We start from the raw sequence: 15,054 nt of genomic DNA, 5'->3' as shown, positions 1-15,054 counted from the left end.
ACCTGGCAGGGCAATAGTGCTGGATGCTGTGACTTGATTCTAGCTGCTTGTAGAGGCATCCAGAAATTCTGTACTGGAATTGAGATCCCATAGGAATAGCTAGACTATAGAAAACCAAACCAGCTTCATGGCCTTACAACGACTAAGAAGTGATCTGTGCAACTGAAGTGAAAACATGGCTTGCGAAACACTGAAAGCAGTTACCACTTTTGCCACTATTGCAATCCAGTTTGTAACATTTTGTTCTAGACTGCTGTATGTATTGCCATGTATGGTTTGCATCTTCATTAAAAGTAAATTGTATTTTTCCCCCCTTCACTCTCATCTCCAAAAGAATCTCAAGTGAATTTATTGTGTCTTCCACAAAGCTGATTTTGATCTTAGATTTATAATGGTAGCAGATACATAATGGGCACTATAAATATTCTCCAAGTCATAAATAATAATTCTTTCATAAATAAAATATCTTAATGAATAGCTGTATATTTTTAATCATGTCATTTTCTTGGAAGTAGAATTCTCAAGTGAATAAAGCATTATAGTTTTACAACTTCAGGTCTTTTAACTTCAAATGTGAGTATACTCTATAAACACAGCCTCATGTATGGCATAAATACGTTTCTTTTATTGGATTTGCTGTAGAAATAGAAACCTTTTTTTGCTTAAATCTGTTTGTTCCTGAATTGTAAAAATGCAATAGTGATACTTTATTGCCTGCGCTCCGTGAAAGCAGAGGCAGAGCTATTAGGCTCCCAGCAGGAGCTATTTATAGCTTGACATTGAGTACTCCTTTTTATATTGGTGCAGCTACACCTACTCACACAAAAAGTCAGCTATAAAAAACTTTGAGTATTTTTTTTCCTTTTCTTTTTTTACCTTATCCTTATTCACATGGGTGTTACTTCAGGTTATTTGAGCTCAAGCCAGAAAGACCAGAATATTACTGAGAAGAGATTAATCTCATACAGCCAAGGAAGAAATAGTCTACCCAGTTTTTCTTTTACACAGATGAACTGTTTAACATAGGAAGGGAAGAGATTATCTGAGGGAGAGGAGCATGTACGTAGAGTGGGGTTTTCCGACAAGTTGGCAGTTGTGGAGTGTGCAACTGTCCAAGAGTATGAGATTACATGTTATGATATGAAGGAGTACAATGGTGCAATGGATCTGAGGACAGGAGAGCAAGGGAGTAACACACACATGCTGTCCAAGTGCCTGAATAAAGAAGGCCATATATGAAAGTTTAATAAGGAATGTTTTCACCAGTCGTATTTAGCCTTGATGTTTCCAGAGAAAGGATGGAAGAAGACCACCAACAGTAGTGTTTTCTCACTTGTTCTAAATTTTCAGTATTCCTCTTTATATGTTTATGTGGTGTTTAGAACAGTGGTTTTCTGATCTCAGTAGGGGCTTCTAGGTCCTTTTGTAATGCAGATAATGACAGCTGATCCATAGTCAAGTTTGTTAATATCTTTGCTTTTAAAGAACTGATAATATTATGTAAAGGTTAGGTTTTTGTAGCAATGCCTTTGCTTTCCTCAGTACAGGTTATGTTGTGTCCCATATTCTGCATCGCCAGGTCTTAAAACTCTCTATTTTCCTGTATGTATTTGTGTGTCTGAACTAGGCCACGTGTAGCAACTATTGCAGTTGCACTGTTTAATAGCATAAACAGTAGACTTCAGTTGTCACCTCAGAATTGATGGAGAGCAAAGACCCTACATATCAGGTTTAATACCTATTAACTGTTTTCCAATGTGGTCCATTTCAGTGTGGTCTGTAGTCCATTATGAACTACAAGGGCATTGCCAGAGTGTGCAGAGATGCAGTTAGAAAAGCAAAAGCTCAGCATGAATTGAAACTGGCCAGAGATGTCAAAAATCACAAGAAAGGGTTCTTCAGGTATGTAAACTATAAGCAGAAACAGAAGGAAAATGTAGGCCCAGTGTTAAACAGAAGAGGTGAATCAGTTACCAACAGTGCTGAAGAGGCAGAGGTTCTGAACACTTCCTTCACCTCTGTCTTTACCAACACAGCTGGGTCCCAGGCTTTGGAAACGAAAATCGAGGTTGATCCTGGATAGGTGGACCCACCATCAGTGAAGGACGAGTTAATATGTGAATTACTACAGGAGCTTGACCCCTACAGATCAATGGGCCCTGATGCCATCCACCCAAGGGTGTTGGGAGAGCTGGCTGATGTCATTGCAAGGTCACTCTCCATAATCTTTGAGAAGTCATGGAGATTGGGGGATGTCCCAGAGGACTGGAGGAAGGCGAATGTTACCCCTGTCTACAAGAAGGGCTCAAGGGAGGATATGGGTAATTTTAGGCCCATTAGTCATACTTCAATCCCCAGGAAAGTTATAGAACAAATCCTCCTGGGGGCCATCACAAGTCAAATGAAGCACGTGATTGGGAAAAGCCAACGCGGCTTCGCTAAGGGCAGATCATGCTTGACAAATCTGGTGGCCTTCTGTGGTAAAGTGACCTGCTCAGTTGACATGGGGCTAGCCATGGACGTTGTCTACCTGGACTTCTCCAAGGCCTTCGACACAGTTCCCCATGGCCTGATGAAGTTTTCCTGGACCTGGGGTTCCTGGTGGACAGGAAGCTCAATATGAGTGAACAGTGTGCTGCTGAGGCCAAGAAGGCCAATAGGATGCTGGGTTGCATCAACAAGGGCATCACCAGCAGAGGTAAAGAAGTTATTTTCCCATTCTGCTCGGCGCTTGTCAGGCCACACCTGGAATACTGTGTGCAGTTCTGGTCCCCACTATAGAAAAAAGATGTAGATAGGCTGGAGGGGGTCCAGAGAAGGGCCATCGAGATGATCAAAGGACTGGGAAGCCTGCTATGTGAGGATAGGCTGAGGGAACTGGGTTTGTTCAGCCTCGAGAAAAGGAGGCTTAAAGGTGATATCATCACCATGTACCAGAACTTAAAGGGTAGTTACAAAGAAGATGGAGACTCCCTTTTTACGAGGAGTCACATGGAGAGGACAAGGGGTAATGGATACAAGTTACTTTTGAGGAGATTCCAACTGGACATGAGAGAAAAATTTTTCACAATGAGAGCAGTCAACCATTGGAATAATCTCCCCAGGGATGTGGTTGACTCTGCCACACTGGACACTTTCAAGACGCAGCTGGACAGGGTGCTGGGCCATGTTGTTTAGACTGTGCTTTTGCCTAGAAAGGTTGGACCAGATGATCCTTGAGGTCCCTTCCAACCTGGTATTATATGATTAATTTAGTCCATTTAACTAGTTATTATACTGATATTACGGAAGAGGTGATGGCTTCATTTTGTTTTCAGCAGTTACGGATTTCCTCATTAGATGTTCCTTAACAATCTAACGATCAAGATAATTTAGATTTTCTTAAATGTATTTCTGTGTCGCTTGGAACGTGATGGAGCTTTTTGTATCTGTATCCATCTGTCTGTATACTTTCTAAGAGTGATTAAGTGGAGTCATTTTTATGTCCTTATGGAGTATGTATCTAAAATATTTAAAATCACCAAGTGGGAGGAAGTTGTTTGGGCTTTACAATTCAGTAAAGTACTGGGTTTACATTTCATGGTTTATGATTGATGTAATTATTCTGATAGGAATAAATTATTTGTACAGTTCAGTGTGAGTTTATATTGTTGCTCTGCTTATGATTGAATTTAAGAATAAGAGAAAAGCCATTTTATGCTGTGTATTAAAAATGTAAAAACTCAAATATTCTTACAACAAGACAGTCATTTGTTACTCTTTTTTTTTTTTTTTTTTTTGTCTAGTCAATCTGCTACACTGTAGTTCATCGAATGTGTGGGAATATTGTGGGATTTTTCCTTGTGTGAAATATGCGGAACCATATTCAAATTTTAGAGTGGCTGGAGGCAAGATAGTTTAGCTGAATGTAATCATCTTAAACAGTGTTGTGTAGTTAAACAAGTGCCAGGTATGAATAGAAGCTTCAGAGTCCTACATACTCAGAGCATGTATTGGAGAGGTGTGGCCCACAAGGAGCCTGCTCTCAAGGTCTTGCAACTGTTGCAGAGAAAATGTGTTGATCAATGTTTTTAAGAAAGAGCTTTTAAGAAAATAGGAGTGTGGTGATTGTCAGCATTAGTCTTACTGTATCAGGTTGGCAAGACTTACTCGGCAGTTTCTGTTAGATTACTTTTGTATGCTATAAGGATTTAAAGGTTCTGTAATTAATTTCATGTTTTTAAAACTTCCCAGTATATTATAAATTCAGAACAAAATTCTCACTCTTGCAATGCAAGAGAATCTATATGTGAGGGTATGTGGTACATGTAGGTACGCGTACAGTTTCTGTCACATGTTTGGCTGCATTTCAAGAAAGTAAGCCTTCTGCTGGGGCTCTCTGGGGCACATACTAACAGGTCTCTGTGCTCAGCATCGCAGCCTCTTTGTCTGCACGAAGTGGTGTGCCAAGCGGTCTGATCAGATCACGGGTCGGACGCTGCAGCTGGTCAGTCTAATATGCAAAGCAGAAGAGGGGCTATGATGGTTGCGCTATAAACAGCTGCTCCTGCAAAGTGATTTAAGATGGGACAGGACCAGATCAGTCTCAGGTACTGCATATGAGAGTTGGCAGTCTGTATTGAGTGCAAAGAGGTTGTAAAATTACTCTTCTGTGCCATAAACAGCTATACAGCTGTTCTCTGGGGACAACTCATCTTTTCGGGTGAGAGTGAAACAGAGGAGTGCACAGTGTAAAAGATGAGGGGTAATGGATACAAGTTAATGCTGAGAAGATTGTGATTGGACATGAGAGGAAAATTTTTCACAATGAGAACAGTCAACCATTAGAATAATCTCCCCAGGGATGTGGTTGACTCTGCCACACTGGACACTTTCAAGACGCAGCTGGACAGGGTGCTGGGCCATCTTATTTAGACTGTGCTCTTGCCTAGAAAGGTTGGACCAGATGATCCTTGAGGTCCCTTCCAACCTCGTTATCTTTGATTCTGTGATTCAGTGTTACAGGCTCAGAGCATAAGCAAGCTGGGTGGTTAGAACCAGCTAGGATGGTTTCAATCACATACAAAAGGTTTTCTGCCCTTCATCAGTTGTCACTCTGTCACCTGATACAGGACTAATGGCATATTTAGTACCTCCATCTTCTGCTTTTTTTCTGGAGTTACTGGCTTTTCCTTACTTGTTTCCCTCTAGTTGTTTTCATTTGGAAGAAGAACAATGCACAATGGAGCAACAAATGAAAAGTCACCCACATTAGTGTAGGTTTCATTAAAAAATAGTTTCATAATGTAAATACAGTATGATTCAAGTATTTTTAATAAGTGTTACAAAACTTCTTGAAAAGAATTTGTATACGTATGTGGAGGTAGGGCCCTTTTGTCCAAATAATTGAGTCATTTGGCACATCTGATGCATACACCGTTGTTGACTTGTTCTTTGTATTTTTGTAGGTATTCTATTGTTTTAGGTGCTAGAAAGCCCAGAAGGAAGTGCAAGACATTTTCATGTAGTTTAGCATTCATTTCACTAGCCTGGTGAGGTTTTGCGATAAGTTTCTAAGGTGAAAGAGTGAATTAAATAATGGAACTTAACTGATATTTAGTGCTTGGGTTGTTCAGTGCAACTTCCGCATAACAGTTAGCTTCATTGGAGAACACTTGAGAGCTCAACACAGAAAATCAGTTATGTAAGAGCTCATTTGTATAAAATTGCTTAGGGTGCTTATAAATTTTCCATGTAACAGAAATACATTATAATAGAGGTTGGTTATAGATTTGACCTCACAAAAATTGCTTTTTTTCCTTTTTTTGGAAAGGCTGTTAATCTATTTTGCAACAAACTGCTTAACTTCTGAAACTATCAAGTATGTAGAGGGCTTCCAGTGGAAAGGTGCAAAATAGTGTCGTTCACAAAAATAAGTTTTGAATTTGTGCTCAGGTAGCTTCAGTCAAACTGATGAAAATAGATACTTGGATTATTTTTTTTTTTTTTTGCCATCTTTTCATTCTCCCTTGTTTTAACAAATTCCTAGGTATGTAAAGGCTCATCTAGTAATCCAGGTATTTAACCTTTTTAATTTAATACGTTTAAACAGTTGAGTAACTGGTTATACCAACTCACAGTCCTTTCAGTAATAAATACTGTGAGAGAATTCCCCAGGTACAGCACACAAAAATTAATTACTTTGGAATTTGTTCCTGTTCCAGTACAGGTTTTTCTCAGTACCGATTTCACCAGTAATATCTCCATAGTAGACACAATTTATATATATTTCTGTAACACTTTGCTTCAGTTGTAGAAGTAAGTAGCCAGCAGAGGGAGCACAAATTAATTTATGATTTGGATTTAAAAAAAAAATACTAATAAAATGGCTAACACATTGGTGATGCTTATTGTGGAAAGCAAATAACAAATGAGTAATGTGTGTATATTCGGTGAGGGACCAGAAGGAAGGTAAAAGTGGCTGAACTTTTGAAACGTAAATGTTTTTCAACTTCTGCAAGTGAACTGTAAATAAACTCTGATTAATTGAAACCATAAATTCACTTGATTTACAAATGGCTCTGAAAAATACGAATGATTTTTCACAAATTTCAATTTCTGATAATCAACTGTAAATGCCTCCCAAATTTTTGTTGTTGTTCGAGGTATTACAGAAGCTTTATGCTCTTGTTGATAGTTGGCATCAATAGCCTAAATCATTTAGACAGTAACATGGTACTTTTTCTTCTCTGGCTGAATTCATTCTATGGTATTTGGAAGAACAGGTCAGGAGCTGTGTTCCTGTGGTCGCTCATGAAGGGAGACCAGGTTCACTGCAGCGGCTCAAGAAAAGCAGCTGTAACGTTTTTCTAACTTAGCTACTGCTAAGCTCATTTGGTTTCATAAGACCTTTGGGAGATTCTGCTCAAAAACATCATTTTGATCACGAGCTATAATTTGTATCTGTCAGGGTGCAGAGGTCAGATCAGGATACTGGTCTACAAACAGAAGAGGCAGCTCTATTTAAAGAATGAAAAATCACTTGTCAGGTCCAGAAATTGATGAGGATGCTTAAACAGGCAGTCACATTGAAGCAGATGAGCAGCTCAATCTTTATGGCCAGAAAGAGGAAAAACCTGGTGTTTAGTATCTTTCAAAAAGACTACCCAGTATCTGTATCTTTTTGCTAGGTTTTTATGAGAAACTAGGCTTTAAAAAGGGTGGAGAAGAAGCCAAAGGATACAATAAGAAGAATGGTGTTTATTCTCACTCTGTCCATAAGTGTTCTGAGCTGATATGTGAAGAGGAAGATACTAAACTGAGGAAGATCATAAGCAATTATCATAGATTACTACTGGGGAGAGGGAGGAAATAAAATAGGGAAGAAGTAAGAGAAGCAGCCTTTTATGTGCAGTGTGACTTGTATCTGAGCCAAAACATTTATGAATCTCCATTTTTATGACACTTTCACAATAAAGGTGCAATCTAATTAAGTGATAGCAGAAATCTCCATTCTCCTAAGCAGGCTTGAACAGGAGGGGTTGGTCCAAGAAAGAGGACTGGCTACACAACAGAGTTGAGTAGTCAGGAGAGTCTATATTGTCTGAATTTATTTTGTTTCAAACGTGTACTCAGAGCCTTCTCCTTAAGAGACTGTATTGCCATTATTGTACAGAAAAAGAAGTCTGTGCACTAGTGGTCATTGTGATGGTGTGATGCATGGTGACAAAGTGCACTGCTTTTAGTCTGGAATGTATGAATAGAGAGAAAACAAAGTAAGGAGCAATTTGCCGTAACGTGGCCATCAGTGATGGTAACAGTTCATTCTCTGTGGCTCGGGGTGCTAGGGCGGGGGGAAGCCCTTGCAGGAGCAGGGTAAGTCCTGCTGTGTGCAGTGGGAATCTTTTCAAGGTTTTACCTCCCTAGGTTTCAGGGCCACCGAGAGAATGACTGACATCGCAAGCACATACAGTAGACCAGACAGAGAGCGTTGTACCAGCTTGTGGGGGAAGAACAGCATTCAGGAAACGGAGCTGTTCCTTCATAGAATGATTTCAGAGAATTGTCTGCTCCACTTACTTGCTACACATGAAAAGAGGATCAGCTGGGCACCTGTAGGATATAATGGAGACTTAACAGTTTTGTGAAATAGGTACTATTTTCTCTGTTTGATAGCTAATAACAAAAATATTGCTTCTTTTTTTTTCCCAGGAAATGTTTTCCTATCTTTCAAGTGAGCTGAAAAAGCTGGCAGATATCCACAATGAGAGACTGTTAGACACACCACATAACCCCATTTCCTTAGGTAATTGTTGTTTTTTTCTCTTTTAAAAAAAATTTCTAATACACCATGCATTCATAATGCACTTTCACATACAGTTCCTATACATTAAACATTGTTCACTACACTCCAGTAAACTGTTCTTAGGCTGAGATTAAACCATTGAACCTAATAAGGTAACCTACATAAAAATATAGTGACTTGAGCCCTTTTATTTTTTTACAAAATTACTCCTGTCCAGCATACTTATTTATTTTAATCAAGGCAGGCAGAAGATGTTAGCGTGTAGTAACACTTTATAAATAAGTAGATTTAAAAATAAATGAGGGTATAATTATTTTACCCATCATCTTATAGTGCTGTAAAAGACATCATGGAATTCCTACTCAAGATATTTGTTCTAACCAAAAATTCTGCTGAACACCAAAATGAATATTACCTACCTGTGCAAAATCTCTGCCTTACATACAGTCTAACCAAAGAAGTCATCCATGACAGCTTGTGGGAAAATTAAAAATGATGAAATGTAGGATTCTTTTTTTTTTCTTTGTATCTAAACACAAATATTTGGCTAGCTTTATGTTGTTGGAAAATAGCTTGTCCTCTAGTTCTTCTCTGGAGAAAAAGAAGCTTTGCAGCAGTTTTAACCTGACCTTTTGTTACTTTAGCCATGTCACTGAAGAATCTAGATGAAAATAATGATGCTGCTGTTACCCAGCTTGGATCTATGCTTTTCACAAGACAAGTTTCTGGAGCAAGGTGAGGATGCTATGAATTTGAAAAATTTGGGGGGTTGTATTAGCATCTATTTCATGAAATCTCATAATACTTGCTTTGTACCAATTGTCTCATGATTACAGATTACAGTCTGACAATAATGAGTTAGAGAGTAATACACCCCTCTCCATTACTGTTATCTAGTAATAACGTCTACCTGCCTGAGTTAGCAATGAGGCCCTCTTTGTTAGCTTTGGTACACTAAATAGATAATCTATGCCCATTTAATTTAGTGTCATTATTCCCTAGTACCCCTTGGTTTCATTTAGTTTCCAGATGTTGCCTGAGCTTATAGTTAAGTTATAAGCTACTTAGGGAGGATCTTTGTTTTGTTTATTGCAGCACAAATATGATGGTGCTGGATGTCAGGGGAATAAGCTTTTAATACCCTGCATAGCTTTTTGTCATATGGAAGAAAATCCTGCTTTCTGGAACTAATTGTGTTTAAAACAAATTTTAAAAAATTAAAAATTTAGAAATCTACAACCTGAGCCAGTCTGAGTTGAATTTATTCTTAGAGACACTGGTACATGGAAATGCAAACCAAATAATATTTAATGACTTTGGTTTAAACCTTTTAGAAGAAGAGAATGATTTAAAATGTGTTTTGGCAGGATTCCTTAATCTGAATATTACTGCTGCCACGCTAACTTCTGCCATAGACTTAATGTCATTTTTTTGTAGCAGAGCTGAATGTTTCCACATCAGAAGGTATGCTTCGTTAGCTTGGATTATTCCACTTCCTGCACAGATGAATGACAGTAAATCTATATGTACTGTAGTTAGATGCTCTTTCTAATTTGCCTGTCCTAACCTTGGCTTGTCCTGCAATTTCAGCCATCTTTGGCTGAAATGATTCAAGAGGTTCAATTTTTGAAAAGCTAAAACTCTCCAATTCTTCACCTGATACAAATGTTTCAGGTTTTTCTTTTTTTTAGTAAGCAAGTAATTCTTTTGTAGTATATACACTGTTTGACCCACCATTTCAACAGATTTTAAATGCTATGCTTGTGCTGAACGTCAGTGGTAGGATAGCAACTCCCTCCTTCACTAGCATACAGGCTTTTGCATAGCCTGTGGTCTGAGCGCTTGGACCGAGGCGGGATCTGCTAATCCTAGGGGTATTTGTCTGAATGCAGTTTCTTTTATGAACTGCAGGAAACATCTCTATTGCAGTAGTAAATTCTTATGAATTGATTGGTGTTAACTGCATGTGTAGGCTTTAACTATAGCCACAAGGCGAGTTGTTCCTTTAACAAGTAAGGGTGTGGATTAGGATCTTGATTTATCAGGGAGTGGATGTGTACTGAAAGTGCTGAGAAACAGGGTGTAATAGGTAGAGGTTCTTAGTATGAGGAATAGGTAAAAGCAGTGGCAAATAGTATCGCACTACAAGGAGGGAATGAATATGCGGTTAACATCTTAGGATGGGGGGAAAGGGAGATGCAATGGAGAGGAACGGATGGGAGGAAGTTGGGACCCTCTGAATCACTTGAACCCAGACATTGTGTACTGCAGTACGCTAAGCCAAGCAGATGTCTGTACTAAGGCTGCTGTCGGTATGGTGACCTGGGGAGCTCAGGGTCACCAGGTTGCCTAAGGAGGGGTGAACAGACCCAGGTCAGAGACAGAGCAGGTCAGATAGTTAGGGCTTGTTAAGGAGTAGGAAAGTTTGCTGCAGATGTCTTTCCTCCTCATCTCATGCTGGGAAGTTTATACATACCAGTAATGGAGACCTTAATAATTTAACTGAAGAAGGGAAGGGACATACGCATATGCATGCAGGCTCGAACTAATTCAAGATCTGCTACTACTGTCACTCATAGTGATGCTTGGGCACTGACTTGGAGAATGCCCGATCTAAGCCTGCTTACATTGATTTGTTTAGAGTTAGCAGATATTACACTGTATGGGAACTTGTGTAAATGTGTTCGTCATAGGGTATCACATAAAATATCCAGGGCATCTTTAACTGAATCACAATTTTGTTTGTTTGTTTCAGGGTTGTTCCCTGCGGGTCTGTACAAACAGTGAATAACTACACTTTTAAAGGCTTTATGTCACATGCAAACGACTATCCCTGCGCTTACCTCAATGCTGCCTCAGCAATTGGAATTAAAAAGCAAGATGTAGATGTATTCATAAAAAGACTCGACAAGTGTTTGAAGACTTCTAGAAAAGAAGCAAAGAAAGAAAACAGTGTAAATGAAATAAGTAATTCTAATACAGGCACAGAACAACTTGAAGAATAGAAGATACAGATTTAGTAACATGGGAAGATAGGTTTTTGTTTGAAGTATGTCAGGTTTGTATTGGGTTAGCATTGTGAGTCTGCAGTGGAGAAAATTTACTCCTGATCTGAAAACAACAAAAAAATCCTTGGGTGAAATTCAGCTTTAAAGAAAGTAGGTGATACTCTCTCCAAGACAGAGGGCCAGACGAGTTTTTTGCAGCACAAATATGCACTTAATATATGCCAAATTAAAGCTTTACATTCATAAAGACCTTGAGCTGGCATTTCAGTCTGTGGGCGACTATTTGGACCAGTGTTCAGCAAATCACAGAATGCTTATTCACATATTCTTGATTAAGATTTGATTAAGATTTTCTGTGGCAGTGATTGAATTCCTTCCTAGGTATAGACAATCCAGCAAGAAATGTTTCACTGCTCTCAAAATAGCTCTGTTTCTCATCAGCATTCATGCCACTTCTCATTTCTTTTTGAAGATTTATGTGAGTGTTGGGATAGCCCTTACTAAATACAATGTTAAAACTGCACGAGGAAATGGTAGAGTTGGAACGGTAGTTTTCAGGTGTTCTCATCTCTCAAGAACGGCCTAGAACAAAGCAGTCCTCAGTGGCAAAGAAAAACCTAGAATACCTTATATCCATCCTCTCAGTACTCAGCTCGGAAGCGTTTGCATAGTTCAGCAACCCAAAGGAATTATACTAGCGAAAGCGAGTGGTTGTGGAGTGGAGAGGTATAGTTGTCTTTTTTTCTTTTTCTTTTTTTTTTTCTTTTCCATTTCATCCTTTCTTTGATAGGGTAATCGGGTCAGAGACCCACTAAAAAGAAGGAATGCCTTGTGGGATTAATGCAGCAGTTTCAAGAGCCAGCAAGACCTGAGGGTATTTTGGCATTTTTAGTCCATTGTTGTTAAAATTTATAGACTTCCATTTCTGAAGTGTCTTTTGCCATTGGCACTGTTGCTTCTATGGCTGTGTGCAGTTGCTGATTTGAATTCATTAAGCAAACAATAGATTCAGAGTCTGTTTCTGAAACAAAGGTTCCGTATCACTGGAGTGACAGCGCTGTAGGTTGCAAAACTTTTAGTTAATTATCCTTAAATGCAATTACTACATTGTGTGTAGTTTTTATGCCATTTACTGTTCAAAGACATTTTCTTTGTCTCCCTGTAATGTAGTAATACTTGGGACACCACAATAATGAGTTCTAAATGTCAGGAAATATTCTAGTTTGGTGGGATCTGAGACGTATCCTTCAGACCCTCTGTAAATTGCTTAATCAAAATAGCAGTGCTTTTGAAAGGACTGCCTATCCAGGGTGTTCAAATGGATTGATACAAGAGGTGATGTTAATATACGGGAGCTAATAGTATGCTAATCATCATGAAGGTGCTCTCACTTAGTGAGGTCCATTGTAGCTTAAGCTTAAATTGAATTGCTGCTTCTACATTGTTATTGCTACGCTTCCATGTTAGATTGATTAAAGCTTGTGAAGGTATGGCTCCCTGGACTACAGTCACGGTCGTTATTTGCTGTACAGGCACATCCTAAGAGAAATGTAATGTAACTCGACCACTGAGTCCTTATGGCTATAAGGAGATGTAAACTTCTTTCTCTGTCCTATTTCCTGCCATCCCCATTTTTTTTTAATTGAAAGCATGCTATACCTCAGTTTTTCCAGTCCGTAAAGCTCTTCCACAAGCTTGGGAGTCACAACTCTGCAGCTCACTGCCTCAGTATTCAGCATATCGGAGCAGCCCGTGAAAACCACAAGGCCTTAGTGATACTTTTCCTCCCGGTTTTCGATGTTGCTGTTCTGTGCCTGAATGAATACTACTGATTTAGATGACTGGTCACATAATGCGAACATTAGAACTATTGTTACGGGAGTTTAGGGAGGTGTATGGTAGCAGCTAAAATAAGCATTTGATGAATAATATCCTGAAACTGAAGAAAACAGCAGTTGCCTTCTCTGAGAGGAAGAAACCTCTGCCTTTTATGTTCTCATAATAAATTGTCTGCTGCAAAACATTCACTCACTTCTATAGATTGAACTGCTTTCTCAGGTAGTGTTTTCCCTGTCTTCAGAATGTTTCCCATTTGAAATCAAAGCTGAAAATTTCAAGAAATCTCTATAAACAGGTATTCAGGGAAAGAATTGAGTGGTTTGTTCTGACTTTGACCTTTTAAACCTTTTTTTCTTTAAAAAAACATTTTAAGATGGTGGCTTTAATTGGAAAAAAAACCAACCCACATTTTTAATTTGTGTGTCGTGACATCTCTTCGCAAATGTTAGTGATGCCACCTGAAGTCAGGAAATTTAGAATATTTTGAGAAATGTTCCCAATCATGTGTGTAAACTCTTGAACTAAATATTTGTTATGTTACTTTGGTAAGCTGGTGAACCGGTTTTCAGTTTTGTTTGCTTGCTTTGTCCCATTAAGTGTCTTCACTTAATATTAAATTTTTTAGAGACTGAAGCATTATATAATGTCATTATAAATATAATGAAATTTTAAGTAATTCAAATAGCAATATACTTTCAAGTAAATGGAGAATAATTGGTTATTTAGGAGATTTAGCAGATAAAAAGTATTTTTCAGGGAAGAGTATAAATCACTTATTCTCTGTTCATTAATATTTATAATAAAGTAGTGGAATAATGTTGGAACATACACCCATGAGCAGAGTTTTCCTTTGTATTACAGTTATGGGGAGATTTCATGGCTATGGCAGGTCTCACCCACTAAAAGTAGTACTGCGAGAGATGGTAATACCATGGGCATAGGTTTTTCAAACTATATAGAGTAAAACAAATATATTAACAGTATTTGCCTTCTATGAAGATCTTTCTAAGATTGTAACAGTGAAGTAAGAAGCTTCTTAACTTAAATAACTGTGCAGCGCTTTTCTTAACCTCTACATAGGCACATGTCACTAAAGGCTTCCACATCCCTCAAAAATCTGCGAGAGCCAGCTTGCTGTCTCCAGCATCCACGTGACTAGTGAGCCACCTAGGAAGGCTACCTGGGCTTCAGAACATGCTTGGGACTCGTACAGCAAGACCAGAAATGCCAAGAACCAGGTGCCTGTGTAGTAAGGCTGTCTCACAGGTACTACTCATGTAGTGACCTATCTCTGTCATCTTCTAGGTCATGGTATGTGGTTACCAGCTGTGAAATAGGAATGGGCAAGGACTTAAAATATTCCAGAAGAGCTAAGGATTCAGAGAGAGACGTTCAGGAGGTTACCATTCTTGCTACCTAGTCTGTCAAAAGTTACTGCCCTGGAGCAGGGGTAGCGAAGTGATCTGTGCTCGGCAGCTGCCGCGATTCATACCGTGTGTGAACAAATACTGAAACTGGGGTGCGTTTGAGCAGTGCAGGTGTGAGAAGCAGTGGGGGCAGAGCTAGCATGCTTCCCATTCGCTTCTGCGGAACGTATATTCTGTGGGTACTTGCTTACAGACGGCAGTAACCTTTGGCAGCGGGGCAGGGGGCATGGGTGGGCTGGGGCCCCTCTGATCGCTGCAGCCTGCATTGCCAAAGTGACTTCCCTCCCGTATGGTGCCTGTAACTGTTCCGTGAGATGCTTTTCTTTCCCTCTGATACTACATCTTGCGCTCTCTGGATCTATATAGGTGAAAGAAATGAAGGAGCAGATGGACTTGCCTTATAAAACTAGCACTGGGATAATACAGTGCAAGCAAACTGACACCGAATGACCCATCTCACAGGCCCACTCTTAGTTTACTTCTTTTGTAGTATCTG

General features: G+C 39.2%; 1 protein-coding gene across 2 annotated transcripts in view; it reads left to right on the top strand.

Moving 5' to 3' along the window:
• SEPSECS (Sep (O-phosphoserine) tRNA:Sec (selenocysteine) tRNA synthase) overlaps positions 1–13,781 on the top strand; it is a 32,318-nt gene extending 18,537 nt beyond the window's left edge. For both annotated transcript variants that reach the window (XM_035903498.1, XM_035903497.1), the window contains exons 9-11: positions 8,191–8,284; positions 8,929–9,019; positions 11,040–13,781. In XM_035903498.1, the coding sequence (XP_035759391.1) occupies positions 8,191–8,284; positions 8,929–9,019; positions 11,040–11,289 (435 nt within the window). In that variant the 3' untranslated portion in view covers positions 11,290–13,781. The remainder of the gene's footprint in view (positions 1–8,190; positions 8,285–8,928; positions 9,020–11,039) is intronic.
• The last annotated feature ends 1,273 nt before the right edge of the window (positions 13,782–15,054 follow it).

Source organism: Egretta garzetta, unplaced genomic scaffold (assembly GCF_000687185.1).
Source record: "Egretta garzetta isolate BGI_Z169 unplaced genomic scaffold, ASM68718v1 scaffold151, whole genome shotgun sequence".
NCBI lineage: Eukaryota > Metazoa > Chordata > Aves > Pelecaniformes > Ardeidae > Egretta > Egretta garzetta.
This window is presented reverse-complemented; position numbering and strand designations above follow the sequence as displayed.